Below are 20569 nucleotides of genomic sequence, written 5' to 3' on the forward strand. Positions count from 1 at the left end.
TCTCTGTTACTTGGTTTGATGGCAGAGGCCTGAAACCAAGGAATGCTTTTGAAGCCGGACTCTTAATGGAAAAGGGATCATCCAAAAAGAAGTTTGTATGCGTTATCAGATGATGTCCTCTTTCACACACACCAACATCTTGTGGGTTACTCTCAATAATGAGGAGAGTGGCAGAAGAATCAAATAGCCTCAGGAATGTGCTTCCTTTAAACCGTTGAGATCTAAAACAGAGCTGCTTGAATCTCCTCCCAGGGGGCGTTTCCTCAAAAGAGAGAAGCTGCTGGGTGAGAATCATATCTTACAATGATCAGAGCCAGAGGTGTACTGCAGACTATAAGGCGTATACCTACTTATTTTCCAGTCAGCATTGCATATACCCACTTATAAATCCCCTCTGATGTGAATCATTCAGGAGCGTACAGCAATTCCCAAGCCAGATGAGATGTACAATTTCTGGGACTACCTCAGGGTCTCCTACCAGTTGGATGTGCCTGACTGCAAACAGCCCCAATGCATGCTGAAGGTCACGGACTGATGAAGTCAACAGAATCACATCATCTGCAAAGAGCAGAGACGCAATTCTGAGGTCCCCAAACCTGACCGCCACAATGAAAATGTCTTTGACTTCCTGCCGAGAATACAGACACAGCTCTCACTCCGGTTATATAGCAGCGACCCCGGTACCCCACACTCCCACAGTGCCCCCAACAGGGCTCCCTAGGAGACATGGCCCTAAATCTTTAACACTTTTAATAAAAAGCAAATAGGAAACAGTTCTTATAGACTGATATGGTTTATTTTCACGCACATATTCCCTTTGTCTATCCTATCATTAGTAAAATACAACACATTAGGTACAGTATCTAGAAAATAGGCATCATTTAAACATGTCAAACACGTAAATCAACACTGCTCATAAAACTTAAAAAGATTGTGCCAAAATTGCCTTCAAAAAATATGCACACATCATGGCTTTCCTCAAAACATATAAACAGTTTACATAATCATCATAAAATCCAGCTATAAAGCCTTAAATGTAACAAATTTAAACCTGCAATAAATTATTTTTCTTTTGGGGCAACGGAAACAAGTTGTGAACATTGACATATCACATTTTAAGCTGATGTGGTGCACTTCGTAGCACTTTTTTAAACAGCTAGCGGTTACGGGGCAACATTATCATTCATTTGGAGTCGTTTGTGTCACCTGATGAATGTAAATCTAATCTGTCTTTGAAAATCTCTGTCTTTGGTCTCTACCAACTCCTGAGGGAAATATCTGGCTCTTATCTGGACAGACAATTTGAGACTAGCTGGCGAACATAGTGGCTAACACTATGTTCGCCAGCTAGTCTCAAATTGTCTGTCTGCTGTTTGCTGCAGAGGAGGTAGTGTACCGTGGCTTTTTAGAGCATATCTCAGGAAACAGCTGCCTGCTGTGACCGAAAACGGCGCGATGAGAGTGAACCAAAACGGTAAAGTTGGGGGCTGAAATTCACTCTAAAGCTCCATAAAGCCAAGTCTCTCTAAGTTCATGTCTAGGAGCGATGCCCCCACATTACACATTCATTTAATTCAAAGTTCATTCAAAATTGTGGAGTTAACGTTTCATTGAGATGCTGTTTGAATCTACAGAACAACAGACCTTTAATACAAGACACTCCCCTGGTTGTGTTATAGTTCTCAATACTGACCCCATATTCCAAACATTCCTGCTAGCTTGCTGCTGATGTTATCAAAGACACAGGGTTTCAACACAGTTCACAGTGTGGGAATAATCAGTATCACATAGGAAATTATCGATAAATTTGATTTCTGCAAAATTTTAGCACCGGCTGCATTTAATGAGGAAAATAGAAAGAGAACGTTATCAAACCAAGACATTGGATTCCTATTATTCCCCCTGAAACATTAACCTTTACAAAAGCTCGCGTGTGATGTTTAATCGCAAACCACAGAGACAGACATTACATCTGACTGGCTGGAGGCTGCTGTGCTTATCTGGGCATTATTTTGGTGGCCATGACATAAGTGGCATAATACACCATCTGACTGCTCCCCTACATGAAGAACTGACCCAGCAGGTTGGCCATGCCCAGCACGATCAGTAAACTGTGGAAGAGGGCTGAGGGCCAGCGGAGCGCCCCCTGCCTCCTCAGGGAGATCATGTGGATTAAGGCAGGAAAGACAAACACTAAAGCCAGGCCACATGTTGCTCCAGAAAACCTGCAAGGGGAGACAGAGAGTCAACATCAGTGCAGAACATCCAGTGCAGTCTCACAACAGGTCAACTCAGAGACAGCCCTAACAAGGTGAAATGCAAAGTCTGTAAGGATGAATTAACATTTTATTCAACAATGACCATGGCAAACTACTTGAAACACTTGAGTTTAGATTATTTTGTTGCCTCAAGAATGAACCTCTATGCTCAATCACTTGAAACAAGAATGCTATGTGAGCAGAAGCACAAAAGAAAACACAATATGTGAGATACGTGTGTGCCAGATTTGCTTTTAGGCACTGATTTCTTGAATCACGGGGCAAGGTGCAAAGTGCTGCCAGGTGGCAACATTTAGTATTCATGTTTCTACAGGGTCTCCGGAATCTGTGCTACAGGCTGATAACAGCATGACCAATCACATCAGCTCCTTTCATGTCCTTTAAAAGCAGTTCTCTAAACTAAAGGAATTAAGTACATGAATTCTACACATTCAAACAACTATGGGATTATACTACAGGAAAGATACCAAAACAGATAACCGGCGCATACAAGGAAAGTAAGATGCAACTCATTTCAGCATTATATCAAGGATATAACTGTCTGTCTGTCTGACTGGGTGTGCATAGTGGACATAGTGGAACAGTGGGAGATGATGTAACGTTAACTGAGAGAAAGCAGTCAGACTTAACTTCCTAGCTTTCAAAGTTTAATTTTGTTATATAATAGCCTTATTCCAAAATGGATTAAATTATTTTTTTCCCCTCAAAATTCTACACACAATACCCCATAATGACAAAGTGAAAAATGTTTTTTAGACAATTTTGCAAATTTATTAAAAATAAAACACTCAAATATCACATGTACATAAATATTCACACCCGTTGCTATGAAACTCAAAATTGAGCTCAGGTGCATCCTGTTTCCACTGATCATCCTTGAAATGTTTCTACAACTTGATTGGAGTCCACCTGTGGTAAATTCAATTGATTGGACATGATTTGGAAAGGCACACGCCTCTCTATATAAGGTCCCACAGTTGACAGTGCATGTCAGAGCACAAACCAAGCCATGAAGTCAAAGGAATTGTCTGTAGACCTCTGAGACAGGATTGCATCAAGGCACAGATCTGGGAAAGGGTACAGAAAAGTTTCTGCAGCATTGAAGGTCCCAAAGAGCACTGTGGTCTCCATCACTCGTAAATGGAGGAAGTTTGGAACCACCAGGACTCTTCCTAAAGCTGGCTCCCCGGCCAAAATGAGCAATCGGGGGAGAAGGTTCCTCTGTGGAGATGGGAGAACCTTTCAGAAGGACAACCATCTCTGCAGCACTCCACCAATCAGGCCTTTATGGTAGAGCAGCCAGACGGAAGCCACTCCTCAGTAGAAGCACATGACAGCCCACTTGGAGTTTGCCAATAGGCACCTAAAGGACTCTCAGACTAAAATTCTCTGGTCTGATGAAACCAAGATTGAACTCTTTGGCCTGAATGCCAAGCGTCATGTCTGGAGGAAACCAGGCACCGCTCATCACCAGGCCAATACCGTCCCTACAGTGAAGCATGGTGGTGGCAGCATCATGCTGTGGGGATGTTTTTCAGCGGCAGGATCGAAGGAAAGATGAATGCAGCAAAGTACAGAGAGATCCTTGACGAAAACCTGCTCCAGAGTGCTCTGGACCTCAGACTGGGGCGAAGGTTCACCTTCCAACAGGACAACGACCCTAAGCACACAGCCAAGATGACAAAGGAGTGGCTTCGGGACAAGTCTCTGAATGTCCTTGAGTGGCCCAGCCAGAGCCCGGACTTGAACCCGATTGAACATCTCTGGAAAGGCCTGAAAATAGCTGTGCACCGACGCTCCCCATCCAACCTCTATTGAGCTTGAGAGGATGTGCAAAGAAGAATGGGAAAAACTCCCCAAATCCAGGTGTGCCAAGCTTGTAGCATCATACCCAAGAAGACTGGAGGCTGTAATCGCTGCCAAAGGTGCTTCAACGAAGTATTGAGTAAAGGGTGTGAATACTTATGTACATGCGATATTTGGTGTTTTGTTTTTAATAAGTTTGCAAAATTGTCTAAAAAACATTTTTCACTTTGTCATTACGGGGTATTGTGTGTAGAATTTTTGAGAAAAAAAAGAATTGAATCCATTTTGGAATAAGGCTGTGACATAACAAAATGTGGAAAAAGTGAAGCGGTATGAATACTTTCCGGATACACTGTATTAAATTGGCCACTCTTAATAACATGTTTACTTGTGAGTTAACGTTAGTCGGGAATTGTGACGGTAAGCAAGCCAACAACCAGCTAAGCTAGCCTACAGGGCTCGAAACACTATTGTATGGGTGCCCTCAGCGCCCACTCCTACTCCTGATGAGCCGGGGTCGTAAAACATGTCAGATTTGTCATTTTGTGATGGTTTTGGGACAGTAAGCAAGTGCAACTGTGGAGCCTTTTATGGATGGTGAGCCTCTTAAGCAGGTGACATAACGTCAATATATTTTATTCTGGCTAACATAACGTTTCTGCACTCAATACACCAAGCTAGCTTGGCACAGTGGTGAATGAGATAATGGAATCTTCGTTCTATCACATTGTTGTCACCTCCAGTCACTTGGTAGAAGATATGAGCAGGCAAAAAAAAAAACTGCTTAAACTGGCTATTTGACGGCAGAAATATGCTTCGGGACAGTTTTGGTGATGGTGATGATAAAGTCAGTTTCGACCCCTGTACTGTCTACATTTCCTCAGTCCCCATCGTCTCTTCTAAATGCTAACGCGTTTCTTCCATCCCAAATGGCAGCAAATCTAATCTCTAAATCCGTTAGTGGCCAATATTAAATATATATTATGTTAGAATGTATAGAATAATGCGGGTGAATGACGTCGCTTCTGACGTACTGTACATTAAACAGCAGTCACGTTCTGAAATCTACAACGTAACCCAACATATTTTTCTATTTCATTCATTCACAACAAGTTACTGGCTAAGATGACGGCTAAGATAAACTAGAGTTTCGTTTTTTGATTATTTGTGGACATTTTTAAAATAATAAGTAAGAGTACAGAGTGCAGCTCTACCGAAGCAAACAGACAATGCTAGTGTTAAATAAATGCTAATTTAAGTTCAGCAATTTTGTGTCTCATTTGTTATCAGATGCAAAAAAAAAAAAAAAAATATTATGAACTATTTATTGAGGTTATCTACACGCAACAGTAATGTCACTGCTGGGAGTGAAGAAAAGTCTGTTTAAGTGCAGTTGAACAATTTCTGCCATCACAATTACAATTTATTTTTGAGGACAAAGTATGGAGCAGTACGGTGCAGCCCTGCTGTGTTGTGATTGGGAGGTCTATTAATCTGAATGTAAAAAAATAAATAAAAAAATTGTACGCACTGAAGTCTGGACACGCCTCTGGTCATACATTGTAAGTGTAAACATACCTTATGATGGATCCAATATTGGGGTAAAACATGGCCATCAGGACACCAGCTCCAACAATTAAGATGTTCAGTGCCAGAACGTGGAAGAAACTATAGAGAGACAATGGGAAAACCTGTGATATGCTGAAAGACTGCAGACAAGAAAAAGAGGGGTTAGAGAGTTCATCTGTAATCATTTGAAATCGTGATTTGGGATTCCAACAAACTGCCGTGTTGTGAAAGCCAAATTTCAGTTGTTGTAATGTTACTATCCTGTTTGTTTGATATGCAATGTTTTTAATCTGAATCTCTTTAATTGCAGTGCCATATAAAAACACAATCATAGATGGCATTCACCCTCTTACAATGCATCTTAAATGGCCGGGGGGGGGGGTTGTCACAATACCAAATGTGTATTATATCACACTAATAAATAATCACAACATGTAGTAAGATAAAACTAGTAACCACATTGTTAACTAAGGTCCAGATGTACCACACTTGTGGGACGTATTCTAGCCCAGAAACAAGCAGTACATGTATTACACATTGGGACACAGCCAGTGTCAGAATGAATACTGCGGTATTGAAACCACTTTAAAAACCCACTGAAAGTAGAAGATTCAAAGTTGACTAAGATTCTTCAAGTCGAGCAGTCATTGGGGTTTTTTTTTCATTTCAGTCCCCAGAAGTAGCTGCAGAGTGAGCACTCCTCTGAGCAGTTCTACTTACGAGTGGTGAATTTCGTAACATTCGGGGAAAAAATGCCATTGCACATTTCTGATCCGTCATTAGCGTAGTTAGCATGCATTAGCTCGGAGGGCTAACTTGGCTTGTTTACTACATTACTGAACATCACTGTTGAACGTCCAGCCGAACCGCGTTCAAAAAATCTGGCGAACAATTCGAATATTCACGTTGAACAGCCAAATCCGTCTGTAACAGCCCTTGTAAAAAATGAGTGGTCTGCTGCTGAACTAGCAAGACTAGAATTTCAATGCTAATATCCTTCAGTGTTACCTGGGGTAATGATTGCCAAATATCTGGCCCATCATCTGGACCCGCACCAAGAATCCCAACAGGGGGTAGACTGTGATCATCTGGAACAGCAGGAAGGTCCGAGCCACAAACACCATCACGTCATCGCTGGGGAAGTTATCCAAGAAATTCTGTAGGAGAGAAAAAGCAGTGGAGGGTTTGCAATGTGGGGTTTGTTTGGATTCAGATGTGCATCCAAAGGCACACGGGTAGAAAATGCTGATGCTGATCTCACATTCTAAGGTCAAGTTATATTTCAAGTTAAAGTTCATAAGGCAAAAAACATGAGCACCTCGGAAGACGTTAAGGAAAAAGATAAGAAAGCTGAGGTGTATAATCTCACTGGTTCAATGCAGTCTTTGAAGAGAGGAGGTGAGGGAAAGGCAGCAAAGATCAACACTCCCACATACAGATAGGTCAGCCCTACTAGAAGATAAGCCACAGACAGGTCCCGCACCTGAAAACACCAAAACACATTCAACTTAGACTCTGCATCACTTTTACTTGAACTTATTGTGTTTTTCTGAGGTCAGTAAACCATGAAATGAAAGAGGGTGTGGGGTTGTCTTGACTAAATTTAGTTGATACTTTATCTAAGACTCTTTCCTTCCCATTTCTGAATTGGATATTAAAAGGCGCTGTCATCACTGATGAAGACAACTCACATAATTCAGAAAAATAACTAGAAACAACTTGTGAGATTGAACTGTGTTATCTGGTCGCCAGAGAGCAGATTAGTGCAGTGTAATGCATTGGTTTGCAGAGTGTGAAGCAGCATGGGTGAATAAAGCACACATTGTTCTCTTGGTGCTTGTTGCTCTTCATTAACGTGATGATGCAGTTGTGAATGAAGAAGGCCAGAGTGAGGACTCCAGTCAGCTGAGGGAACAGCAGTCTGAACTCTGAAAGGACACAGAAGGAGATAGAAATTATACACCTGCTACCGTACAGAAACAGAACATCTAACACGCCGCACTGGTGCTCCCCTAGTGGCTGCTGTGTTCATTACTTCCCACAGTCAAAAGGGGGAGCATGAATGTGCTCATATGTCATAGCATTCTGACTTTCAGATTATGGGATACGTTGCACGCAAAAGGTAATGTTTTGGCTCCAGGGTGGCACAAGAGAAAAGCTCATAGAGTGCCCAAAATGGAAGAGGTTCACCCTCTGAGGAGCATCAGCGGGCAGAGTAAAATGTAATGTTAATCAGTTGAATTATTATGAAAGATAGTTATTGTGTGAATTTTGGCAAGATGGTGGAGCGAGAGAAAAGGTACAGAGGATCTGATTTACTCTCAAGGAACCCATGTAAAGCTGATCATATCAAACTGCATGGCAGTGTGCTGACCAATATCACCATCCCCTGGAAGTACCCTTTACAATCTAGATTCAATATCCTCATATATAATTGGACTCCAGAGTTGCTGCAGAAAGATACACAAAGAAGGCATGACAAACTGCTGAGGTATGAGGCATGAGGTTTACCTGGAACATAGAACTTGGTCGTGTCAAACCAGTGGAACTCCAGGTGGAAGCCGAGGCGGACAGCTTTAATAGTGACCAGCACAATCAGGTAGACCACTGATATGGTACCTGGACAAGACGGAATGATGCAACAATGGATGGATGAATGATGCAAGTACATTCAAAAAGGAAAACCCCACAACCAGGGGCCTGTTACAGAAAGCAGGTTCAACAAACTCTAACCCTCTAACTCTTGAGTTGATGAACCCTGAGGTGGGAAACTCCAGAACAGCCGAGTAGGTTCACTGAGTTAAGCTCATGTATAATTAAAAAATACATCATTAATGGATCTCCAATACTACGATGCACCATGGCAACGGATTAAAAAAAGGCAGAGCCTCCATTTTAATCCATTGGGGATGGAAATATGAATGTGTGCGCGTGAGGACTATGCATCTTTAAAAACACAGCAGTGAAGGTTTCAACAGAACAATGTGCAATAAATGTGCCAGTGCGGGGGAACTGATTGACAACCTGACAGTTATCAATATGCAAAGATTCACACATTGTCACAAAACCTGTGTAATATTTGAATGTGAGTTCAGAGGTCGCTGCTCTAAGGTCTGCTCTTTTTTTAATCTATTTCTCCAGACGTAAACCTCCGCAAATGAATGTGCTTTGATTTCGACTGTATGAATGAGGAAAGGCTCTGCAGGAGGGGAGGACATAGAGAGAAACGCAGGGTTTGTTGAAGCACAGTTACAGTGATCCCTCTTTCTGGAACGGAAAACTCGAGAGTTTCCCAGAACTCAGGGTTAACAAACTCAGTTTTCACTAAACCTGCTGTCTGGAACAGACAGTACATACAACCTGTTTACCATATATCCTTGACATGCTGGCTGATTTAGCTTTTTGGTTACCTCAGATACCTGCACTCAGGTGTTTCAGTCATAAATCCAAAACACTGGCTGCCAAAAAATCCACTGATGCAGCTTTAATCTTAAACTAGGATTCAAGGACAAGGTCACTGCTGATGTTTCAAAACATAACTGGGAACTGTGTTGAGTTTCGAACACCAACAGTGAGTTGGAAAGAAATTCTGGTGGCACACTGGGTGTGTCAAAGTCTAAGCCTTCTGACTTCTGACTCACAAACACTTACCCAAGAAGGTGAACCTCGCGAAGAAGGAGGCTGAGCGGAAGCAGAGCAGCGGCAGTAGCAGGATGATGAGGTAGAGGGGGATGGTGTTGGTTTTGCTCCACCAGTGTTCAAAAGAGCTGGTGTCAGAAGTATCATTTCCACTGTTACCGAGGAAAAGTGTGCTGGTGGTGAAGTTCCCTCCAGGGTCAGTGTTTGGGTATGGACAGATGACTGGTGAACGAATCAGCAAAGCACTACTTCATTACACTTCATTTTTTTCCTACTTGAGATTTAAGAAACAACTAATTCTTAATTCTTAGAATATGGAGTGTTTCGTCCAGAAATGGGGGCAAGTGCATCTACCTACATAAAATTAAAACATTGACACCTGTACAAAACTATGTCTGAAATACACACCGTCTTAATCTCTGTCATTCTTTTTAGGTTTAGAATTTCTATTAAACATTTACATCACAAGGAGACCACATATGGAGGTTAAGATAAGACACTGTAACAGACCTGTAACAGTACCAATGTGTATGACAAAAATGTAGAAAAACTAAATTCATCAGCATGAGACAAGTATTGGCCAACAAACAAAAAGGTACAAGGATGTGTCTATCCGTAAGAAAAACATTCCAGATTACCCGCTATTACCAAATGCATAGGCTCCAAAACTACACGCATCCTGTTCTGGTCTTTATTGGTTTGGAATTCAAGGTAAACCATCATCTGCTAACAGACCCATCTACATTCTGGGCAGTCCCACACCGAAGTTGACAGCTGTGAGAGAAACCTGGTGACATAAGTCAATGGAGTTCAATTTGAAAGTTGGCTTACCTTTATCAGAGCCGTTGGTTCCAAACTCTGAATCTGACATGTTGACATTGTGAGCATAGTCTGTAGACAAAGGGAGGAAACTGATCAGATCAGAGAAAAAAAAGCTCTTCTTGCACATTTTAGAGGTGCAACCACTAAAACCGTGACAGAGCTAGGATTTCACTTTCTCAACAGACTGACAGTCAAAGCCACCCATCCCTACCACCATCTTACTCTGCATTTGGTATATCCTGATCTTTGAAAGGTCAAAAGGTTTGGAATCTGAAAAATGTCAACTGATGTGTAGTTCCATTATTGGATACATTTGACCACTTGAGCTAGCTAATACTTTAATACTAAGGTTCTGCAAGTATTCAGTGATACTCTCACCGTGCCTTGCTAGGTATCTGTCAGTTGAAAGAGGGATAAAATACACAGATTAAACTTTGAATATGAGGTATGGTAACATTAGCTTTAAGGCTAGCTAATGGCTCAGCCAAATTGGTCATTTTAACAATTTACACACTGAACATTATTATCATATTAAGCCTGAGCTGGCTCTGAGGGACTGTGACCTAATGAGTGATACCTTTGATATTTGCTTATAACAAGAGCGTTGTGGAGGACATGTATTTGCCAGTGTAATCATGGTTAGATGTTACTAAAGAGCCATATTTTACTGACTAAACCTTTAAAGTCAACATGACAATGGACTCCATGGCGAGCACATGGCAGGGTAGACTTTGGAATGAAATGAATGCTTTTCTGTAGGGACAAACCACATAATTATGTGATACTTCCTTTCTGGAGCTGACAAGAGCATCGTGACTTACTGTAGATGAACTGTCCGGTGTTGAAGAGGAAATTGGACATGAGGACCCAGTAAACCACCATGGCTCCAATGAGTGACACCATCGAGAAGAACAAGCTGGACCACTGGCCAAACTTGCCAAAGTAGTACCTACAAACATCAGGGAATTCCCAGTCGGATGTGTCCACGTAGGCTGGACAGAACACAGGGAATGAATAGAACAGTGAAGATCTGGTTCTTTGGCATGTGGACATACAGACCCCCCTTTAATACATGCAGATGTTTAAATCGGTTCACTTCCAGACAGTCAGTACCAATTTCAGATGAATTCAGCAACTATGGTGCTGCGTTTTGCTGCTATTGAACCTCTCTAAATTTTACACAGCTCTGATTTGCACCTCTGGCTGCTGTCTTAACACTAGCAACTGCCTCCTCATGGATGGATGGATGGATGGATGGATGTAGTATTTAGAGCCTGTTACCATACCGAACTGACAGAATACATAAATAATAAAAGTTGTTGTTGATGTGATATTATTGCGGCCATTATGCAATACGACTCTCATTCAATTATATAGGAGATTTCTCTGCTGAGGAACACTGAGATGTATCATCACAGAACATCACAAAAGTACTTGAATCTCCTGAACCAACCACAGCATGATGCATTAGCATGTTTATTATCTACAAAGTAGAATTACTTGATTGTATGTGCAGAGCAACATGTGATTATTAAATAATATGACCAGGAATTACAAAAAAAGGTCATGAGTGTAATGCATTAAATAAAATAAATGAATAATGAATTATGACAAAATGAATGGCTGCAGTTGGTACCAAAGACTATATCCCTTACACAATTATTACACAATTGGAACACCGTACACATCCAGGTTAAACATCCTTGGCCTCATTTATTTTCTTTTTTGATTGTTGGGGTATCGCTTTTAAACAGCTATAGAAGCTCATGCTAACAGACTATCAGAATACAGGGAGCTCTGGTAAATGTAAACTCTACTGTAACAGTAGTGAACGCATTTGACTAAGCTTCTGTGGGAACCGTTGGCTTTTGGCTAGCATGCTAACGCTAATTACGCGTCTGTAGCTGTTGAAATATTTAAAGTGAGTACATTTCAGGTGACTAACTTAAGTCAGTCCTGGTCAGCCAACAACCAAGACAACCATCGCATTCACTGGAGTCTTGGCATTGAAAAACACATGCAGCACAGTTCTGCAGGGGTGAGAGACTATTTTGGTAACAGACTGAATAACATAAGATGAAGAAGTAAAAAAGTCTACATGGGAGTAAAAAGTCTGCTTAAAAAGACAGGTTCTGTATTAAAACAGTAGCCAGGTGCTCATATGAACACTGACATAGTTCTTGCTTGCTATAATCACTCCTCCTGTTCATACTAGCCTTTACAATATGCCTTCCTAACGTGCTTCCAATGAAAATGCATGACAGGCAGGCTCTACTGAGCTAAACAAAGTGAAAGAGGCAATGAGCTATACATACAGACAGAGAACCCCTGAACAACATTTCCAAAGACAGAAACAAACACTTGAGGTGTTTTGGAAAGATTCCATGGACACATGCTGCCCTCTGTAGGTGGGGGGGGGGCACATGGTACCACCATGAGACCATCTGATGGCAGCATCAGATAACTATTCGGCAGGATGAGACCCTGAGGCCACAGCATGAGCAACATCATTCCTTCATTTCCTCATACAAAATCAATTATTAAAAATATCAAATTATCAGATTTTTACCAGAATTCATATGACAACACATATCCATATGCACACCTCACTGGCCTCCATGTTTACTTCCGTACGGCAGTGTGTGATATCTTTGTTATTGTTCTTATGCGCATGCGGGTCAGCTCAGGACCCGGACCAGTTCACACTGGATAATGTGAACAGCCAAACAAAAAAAATCTGATCTGAGCAATAAATACGATTTGGGCATTAAGGCTTGCAGTGTGAACGTAGCCTTAGTTGGTTGTTTCTCTTCTGTTCGCTTTCCGCTTTTGTCAGACCAATTCGCAAAGTCAAATTAGTCTGGAACCTTGCCTCTGGACACAATTGGATAGACCTACAACCAATCAGGGCAACGAAACGCGCAATGTAGCACTGAGCAACGGAAAAATGTAAACAGACTACGGCGTGCAGGGATGAGCTGTGATGTTGTAGAGAAAAACAGGAGAAAACATACCGTCCAGTTCGCTTAATACTGACGCGATAGCGGAATCAACAGCGTCCACGTCAGCGGCAGCCATCTTAGTGTTTTTTTACAAAAATACCTCAACAGCGCTCCTCTTGTCAGTCATCGTATCAAACCCGGCCCATATCAGATACGCGGTTGTGATTGGAAATCTGTCTGAACGGGAGGGGGGAGCCAGACGCATCTGCCAGGGCAAGTAAAACATGAGCTCGCAGATTTCTCTGGTTCCCAGGCTAACTCTGAAGTGCATTTGGGGACAAAAATCTGTACTTTTATGGCGTTACATTACTTTAATATATACATCGTTGACAGAGAGCAGCAAGTCGGTCTGTTTACACTGCCCACAAGCTAATCATTATATACAGTATATCATGCATCAAAACATTAGGTTATTCCAACATTCTCTCATGATGTAAACAGAGCTTTTGGTGTGAGACACCCGACACCTGCTCTCAGGGTAACCAAAACCCAAATCTCACACCAAATACGAGAAAGCCACAAAGCTAATCCTTGATGAAAACTATAGCTACGAAGGTTCTATAGCTATAGGACCGCAAAAATAATGGAAGTGCTCAGCAGAGGGCAGACCTCACAAGGGCTAATAATATAGCCCACTTAGCTGTTACTGTCACAGCCATCATTGTACTGAGCTGTGCTGCAGCTGAGAAGCTAAAGCAAAGTCACTTAGCAGAGTCAGACAAAATCCATAGGTCCCTTCCTGTTGGGAAAATAAATTAGCGGAATAATACATTTATTCTACTAAGAGGTGAGATCATTCCACCTTTTCCCAGTGAAGTTTCTCTTTTTTCAAGCACTTTCTATAAATGAATATGAGTTATCTCTAGAAAAAGAAAAAAAACAAACACACACAGAAAATAACAAGAGGCGATTGCTGTATCCAGAAAATTACACTTCTATAAAATGAGTCTATAAAATGATTGATTAGTTTGTTTGTATCGGAAACTTAAAATGATGCTTGCAGATATTAATGGATAATTCTAGTTTATTACATGTTAATTCAATTTCGATCAGTGATGATAACTTTGTAGCCACCATTAGCAAATGAATATATTTGAAACCGGAGTGTTGTTGGACTCACGTATTGCCTTTGGTGATTTCAGGACGACGTAACAACAGTAAAGCATCAGCAGGCCCGTGAAGATGAGGATGAGGATCCCCAGAGTGAAACCGGCCTAAAGGAACAAAGACGACAGTGACTATTCAGTTTTAGTCCTGTGATGCAAATTTAATGTGCATACACACTGCGACTTAGATGAACGAACCAAGGACCTGAAGTATGTGAAATCAAAGCAAATCACCTGCTTTATACCCCAAGGTATGCTGAGTATAGATGTGCCCATCATTGTGTTCCATATAGCAAATCTGCGAGGAGAGAAAGCAGTCAAACACAATCATTTAAGTACAAAGAGAACATTTAGCTCAGGTTGATTTACTGACTGACGCTGACAGGGCTTACATGGTGATGATACTGGGGTTTTTAGAGGAGTGGTCGCTGCCTGTCACCTTGAAAGCCGTCCCCAGTGGGCTGTAGATGTAGATCTCCTCTGGCCCGGGGATCACGTGGTTGGGAGGACTCTGGAGGTAAAAAAAACAAAAAACAAAACAGCCAGACACTAAAGGCGAAGCCCTTCTTAGGGAATATGTTGCCGTAATTTACAAACCAATCTATCTATCTATAACACCCATTTACTTCTTCCACCCATGTGGTTGTGAAAAATAAGCAATTAGCCTCCATGTGGAGGGTTATTTTTGAATAACTGAACTTCATGTTGTGTATTATTATAATTATCATACCATGTCCACAGGTTTCTTCTCTATAGTTCTGGGCAGTATGTTCTATGTTATGTAAGAGTTTGTGTGTTATATTTTTGAGTTATACAGAAAAATATACATTCAAACTCCCCACAGTCTAAAAGCGACGTCATCCCAACGTTAGAATCCTGGCATAATCATATCGTAGCATATCTTCCGTTTCACTACAGTAGCTTCAGTACAGATCACCATTTCTTTTTCCAAAACACAGACTTACTAGATTTACAACCTGTCATTGATACTGTCACACATGTAACACATAGTTTATACTTCCTCTCTCACTGTGGTTACTTAGTGATTCATAACTATCACATTTGGGGTTTTTGTGACTTGCAATTTATTTTTTTTGAGATATAACATCAGTGCTATACATTAGAAACGGATGCAGACTATTTCCAAACAAGGACTACCCAATCCCACCCACCCAAGCACAATAAAAGACTATTATAGGATTTTTGATATTATCACAGTTGCAACAATCTCACGCTGCAAAAGACTCCTTGGTCTGTGGTACCCACCAGCCAACAGGAGGTCGGTAGAAGAAAACAACACACATGCTGTGCAATGTTGACACGCAGCCATTGTAAAAGCTTTACTAAAAGAGTCAAAATGTGTGGCTATTTTCTGTAGATTTGCCCACAGAGCCCACAAAAGTATCAAAGTGTGTTCACTTTACAGAGGAGATGGTTTAGTGTGGAGACCTTCTGACTTAGAACTGATATACTTCAGATCTTTGATTAGAGCTGACATCCAAGTTTCCACCCAAGCTGCTAAAAACTGGCTCGTGGCTTACAGTCTGTCTGACATGTGCATTGTATTAAGACTGTATCTGATGGGCTGTTCTCACATACAGACTCAACGCAGCAGCCTCTCTCTCTGTGAATGTAATGTCCGTGCCAACCTCTGTAGTCTCATTTAGCCACTTGTTAGCAACCGCCTTTTTGAAGACACGTAAAAGCTTCAAAATTCACGAGTGGGTATCAACTGACGTATTTCATGTCATAGAACAAACCATTGAAATCTCTTCAGCTTGCGCTAACCACAGACCTTATATGACTACTAAATGTACCTTGAACCTTGTACAACATTTGATTCTACATTGAGATATTTAAATATATGACATACAAAATAGTCAACATACACTGATTGCAACATAGGCTAATACATGGTGTGTGTCTAGACCCGTCGTGTGGAGGTACGGGCCCTTTGTGAATTTGTGCCCAAGGGCCATGGTCATGACAATCCACCCCCATGTCTACAACATGCAACTAGGTAGTGATTGGACCTACCAGCAGTCTGTCCGAAGAGCCTGTCAGTCTGCTGTAGTAATGGACTCTGCTGTTGAGGATGGCAGCCTCAGCAGAGACTCTCTCCTGCGGGTCATCATCTACGATGTTCCGGGGTTCTACGTGGAAAGGCCTAGGAGAAGCAGACAAAAATCATGGAATTTCTAACAATATTCAATCTGTCAGACAATTTTCATCGCCCATTAAATGTTAAAGTCATACAAAAATGCCAAACATTCTCGGTTTACAGCTTCTGCAATGTGAAGGATTTGCTGCTTTTCTCCGTTTCACATCATTCTAAACTGGTTTTGACAATTGGTCGAACAAAATAAGCAATCTGTCAATGTCACCTTGGGCTCTGGCAACTAACGATGGGCATTTTTCACTGTTTTCTGACATTTTACAGAGAGATTGAAAATGTAATTAGTTAAATGCATCCCTAATTTTGAATTATACAGAACACAAACACAAATACTCGGTTTTGTTTTGAAGCTTAAACATGCCCTGACTGAGGGAATTCATACACACTAAAACAAACATACAAGTGTATGTGACTTGCTGGAAGGGAGTGTTTGTAATTCTTTATGCGCTAGAAAGCTAGCTGGTCACTGTGAAATACCTAACTGGATTAAAATTCACACAAACTGCTAATGTTAGGGTGGTGCCAAAGACACACACACACACACACACACACACACACACACACACACACACACACACACACACACACACACACACACACACACACACACACACACACACACACACACACACACACACACACACACACACACACACACACACACACACACACAGCTAACATCTTAGTATTTGCTTGTCAAGTGAATTCTAGGAAGCCTGACTTGTAGAAAGCACCCTGTTTATTATCGAGCATTCACTGTCAGAAAAGGGAAACATGCATGGTCCATGTAGAGTCCATGCTGGATCCAAACTCTGGGTAAAAGCTACTGTGCTGGCATGTTTTGTCTTATTCACGCACGCAAGAAACTACAATGCAGTTCAATGAAACATCATGTGGGCAAATGCATACTGGTTCAGTGTCAATATCTTGTGCAATTTTTTAAGGCGTTCATAGACATAGATCACCTCACAATATAAATGTGCAGTACACGCAAAGCCAGGCAGTAGCACTACCATCTGAACCCATAAAACAAAAAGGACGGGACATTAAATAACACATAACATAAAAGGAGAAAACACAATAAGGGTCTGGTAGAAGGCTAAAGTCACCTGGGTATTGCTGTGTCTTGATCAGCTCTCACTCTCACTACATGTAAGGGTGCAAAGATCTTATCTAATATTGTTTCTTTAGCATTACCTCCCGATACCGATTCAAGATTGAATGATTTATATGTCACACATTTATTGTTCTCAACATGTGAATGCAGTGAAATCGAACACTGACTACTTCCACAGACTCGTTGATATTGTCAGAGCTGGGTGTCACTCGCGCGTCCTTTGGTGTAGCCTCTGATGGGGCAGTCCAACCTCTCGTAACCACAGCTTCCTGACCCCTCGTGTTTATATTCCGGATCAGAATCAGAATCAGAATCAGAAACTGTTTATTGCCAAGTAACATACATTACAAGGAATTTGCCGTGGTCTGATGGTGCTATTGTTTCGATGACAAATAAGTAGAATATAAAGGTAAAATAAGAATAAAAATAAGATAAATAACAAACAGTGCAGTGACCAGAATAAAGTAAAGTGTCCAGATAAAGTGTCCAGTAGGGGGTGGGTGCGTTAATGTAACGCAGTGGGGACAGGGGTGATGTACGTTAATATAACGTATAACTTGTGTTTGTGTTCGGGGGGGGGGGGGTCAGTGTGAGTTTGTCAGGTTGACTGCAGAGGGGAAGAAACTGTTTTTGTGGCAGGAGGTTTTGGTCCTGATGGACCGCAGCCTCCTGCCAGAGGGGAGGGGGTCGAACAGATGGTGTCCGGGGTGGGAGGGGTCGGCAGCGATCTTCCCTGCTCTCCTCAGGGTCCTGGAGGAGTACAGGTCCTGAAGAGATGGAAGGTTGCAGCCGATCACCCTCTCTGCAGAGCGGATGATACGCTGCAGTCTGCGTCTGTCCTTGGTGGAGGCAGCAGCGTACCAGACGGTGATGGAGGAGGTGAGGATGGACTCTATGATGGCAGTGTAGTTGTGAACCAGCATTTTTTGTGGCAGGTTAAACTTCCTCAGCTGCCTCAGGAAGTACATCCTCTGTTGGGCTTTCTTGATGAGGGAGCTGATGTTCAGCTCCCACCGGAGGTCCTGGCTGATGATGGAGCCCAGGAAACGGAAGGACTCCACAGTGTCCACTGGAGAGTCACACAGGGTGATGGGGGCAGATGGGGCTGCGCTCTTCCTAAAGTCAACAACCTGTCTTTGAAGCGTTAAGCTCCAGGTTGTTGCTGTTGCACCAGGTCACCAGGTGGTCAATCTCCCACCTGTAGGCAGACTCATCCTCTCCAGAGATGAGTCCGATGAGGGTGGTGTCGTCCGCGAACTTCAGGAGCTTGACAGACTGGTGACTGGAGGTGCAGCTGTTGGTGTACAGGGAGAAGAGTAGAGGAGAAAGAACACAGCCTTGAGGGGAGCCGGTGCTGATCGTCCGCAAGTCTGAGACGTGTTTCCCCAGCTTCACGTGCTGCTTCCTGTCAGACAGCAAATCTGTGATCCACCTGCAGGTGGGGTCAGGCACGTTCACGGATGAGGAAGATGGCAGCTTGATCTGACTTGCTGAATGGTGGGAGAGAATAAGCCTTGTAAGAGAATAACAAAAGGGTCCACAGTTGGCAGAATTTTTCTTTTTTTTTTTAAAAAAGGTTCCCAGGTCTGGGTATCTGGTATGGCGCAGACACAGAACACCATGCAGCTCATTCAACGCTGCGTCAGCATCTTGCTGCCGTAATATGCTCCAGCAGGGACGATGACCAAAGTGAACACCCGGGGAAAGTAGAATAGCGAGCTCTCATGTTTTGGGGATTACACCAATTGCTGTCACCAGACTCCACCAACCCTGGAAGTTTCGGACTCGTCAGAGAGGGACTCAGATGGCTGGTCAGCTCGATCCGGCACCAGGCAGGTGAGCCATGTCTCAGTCATACTGACCCTCCATCCTGCTCTCCAAGGACTGGACACCCCCGCAAGTGGGATACCTGGCAGTGGCGGACGGTGGGCTTGGGCTCTCAGTCTGTTCCACACCTGAGGCCTGTACAACGAAGGAAGTTCAACGCACCCAGGATAGGTGTGAAGCGCAAGTTACCATGGCGACTTACCCCGGTAAGAAGTCAACCACCGTTGTAACCCTTTCCAGGGTGACGTGTTCCTTCATTACCATGAACGCACACGCTGTAGTTTATGTTGACTCAAGCCCACACACGCCATTCTGCTGCCCCAAATACTCACTAGAGCACCAAATGTGGATTCATCCACCGCTGAAAATAGTCCCCATCAAATTTCCTCGTATTTGTTTGACAAAAACTACAGTGAGCAGCTGTTTTACAGAGCCTTTTTAAAAGACCAACAGACAGGAAGTCAGAGAGTATTAGACGGACTGACACATTGTTGGTTTGGGTCTGCACAAGCTGTTTTTGTTGTAAGTGATGTTATGGGGTTTCTGTTTATCAAGCACAATGCCCAGAAATCAGGAATTTGTATATCATAATATTATAAATATAAACCAGTATGTGGCTTTCTGTTGTCTGGTATTAAATGATGTGTTATGGCTCCGCACCCGCTCTTGAGTGTGCCAGTAAATGCGTAGAGCTATTTCATGTTATCTATTAAACAACATGAGCCTACGTGCAGCTGTATTTCACAGAGAGAGCCTTATTCTCTGTCATGTGCACGCAAGCGCAGCGCTGGCGAGTACAGCAATATTGATTGGTGTAGTGTTTCAGCATAATCTACCTTTTAGCCTTGAAGTCCAGCGAGTCTGTCGAGCCTCTGTGTGAGTAGCTCTCTCCAGTCTGCTCTGAGCTCAGCAGAGGCCTGCAGTCGTCCTCCATGATGCCTTTGACTTTCAGCTAAAGCCTCTCAAGTGTCATCACCTGACTGGGAGGAAATGTGTCATAAAATCTAATCAGAGACCATCACAGAGCAACCATAAAACATTATGTGTGTAGTACAATGTTTTATTGCAACCATATGTAGTTGACATTACAGCTAACCTTTTTCCAAATCTTGCTGTGTTGTTCTACGTTCCAAGTAGCCACTGGTTCCCACTCAACTCAGCATGCTGCGAAAATCAACCAAAACCGGGTGACCCAGAACAGTGAATATTGTGTCTGCTGGATTGTC

The 20569-nt window shown here is 42.5% G+C and overlaps 1 protein-coding gene across 1 annotated transcript; it reads right to left on the bottom strand.

Moving 5' to 3' along the window:
* Window positions 1-774: 774 nt before the first annotated feature.
* On the bottom strand, window positions 775-20314 carry slc38a9 (solute carrier family 38 member 9). Its single transcript, XM_070924583.1, has 14 exons — window positions 20180-20314; window positions 16261-16390; window positions 14616-14734; window positions 14458-14521; window positions 14238-14331; window positions 10937-11107; window positions 10125-10184; window positions 9306-9515; window positions 8166-8273; window positions 7476-7582; window positions 7024-7137; window positions 6663-6811; window positions 5664-5753; window positions 775-2225 (listed from the first exon to the last, which is right to left on the bottom strand). The coding sequence occupies exons 1-14, from the start codon at window positions 20275-20277 to the stop codon at window positions 2060-2062; spliced, it is 1680 nt and encodes a 559-aa protein (XP_070780684.1). The 5' UTR covers window positions 20278-20314; the 3' UTR covers window positions 775-2059.
* Between the last annotated feature and the right edge of the window lie 255 nt (window positions 20315-20569).

The sequence above is a fragment of the Enoplosus armatus genome, chromosome 18 (genome assembly GCF_043641665.1).
Source record: "Enoplosus armatus isolate fEnoArm2 chromosome 18, fEnoArm2.hap1, whole genome shotgun sequence".
NCBI lineage: Eukaryota > Metazoa > Chordata > Actinopteri > Centrarchiformes > Enoplosidae > Enoplosus > Enoplosus armatus.

Bases quoted from the DNA above. Each gene is read 5' to 3' on its own strand.
- slc38a9 (XM_070924583.1), bottom strand. From the start codon at position 20,277: ATGGAGGACGACTGCAGGCCTCTGCTGAGCTCAGAGCAGACTGGAGAG. The intron at 16,391-20,179 runs GTAGATTATGCT...TGCTTCTCCTAG, and splicing joins CTGGACTTCAAGGCTAAAAG to GCCTTTCCACGTAGAACCCC. The intron at 10,185-10,936 runs GTAAGTCACGAT...CTTTGTCTACAG, and splicing joins CACCGGACAGTTCATCTACA to ACTATGCTCACAATGTCAAC.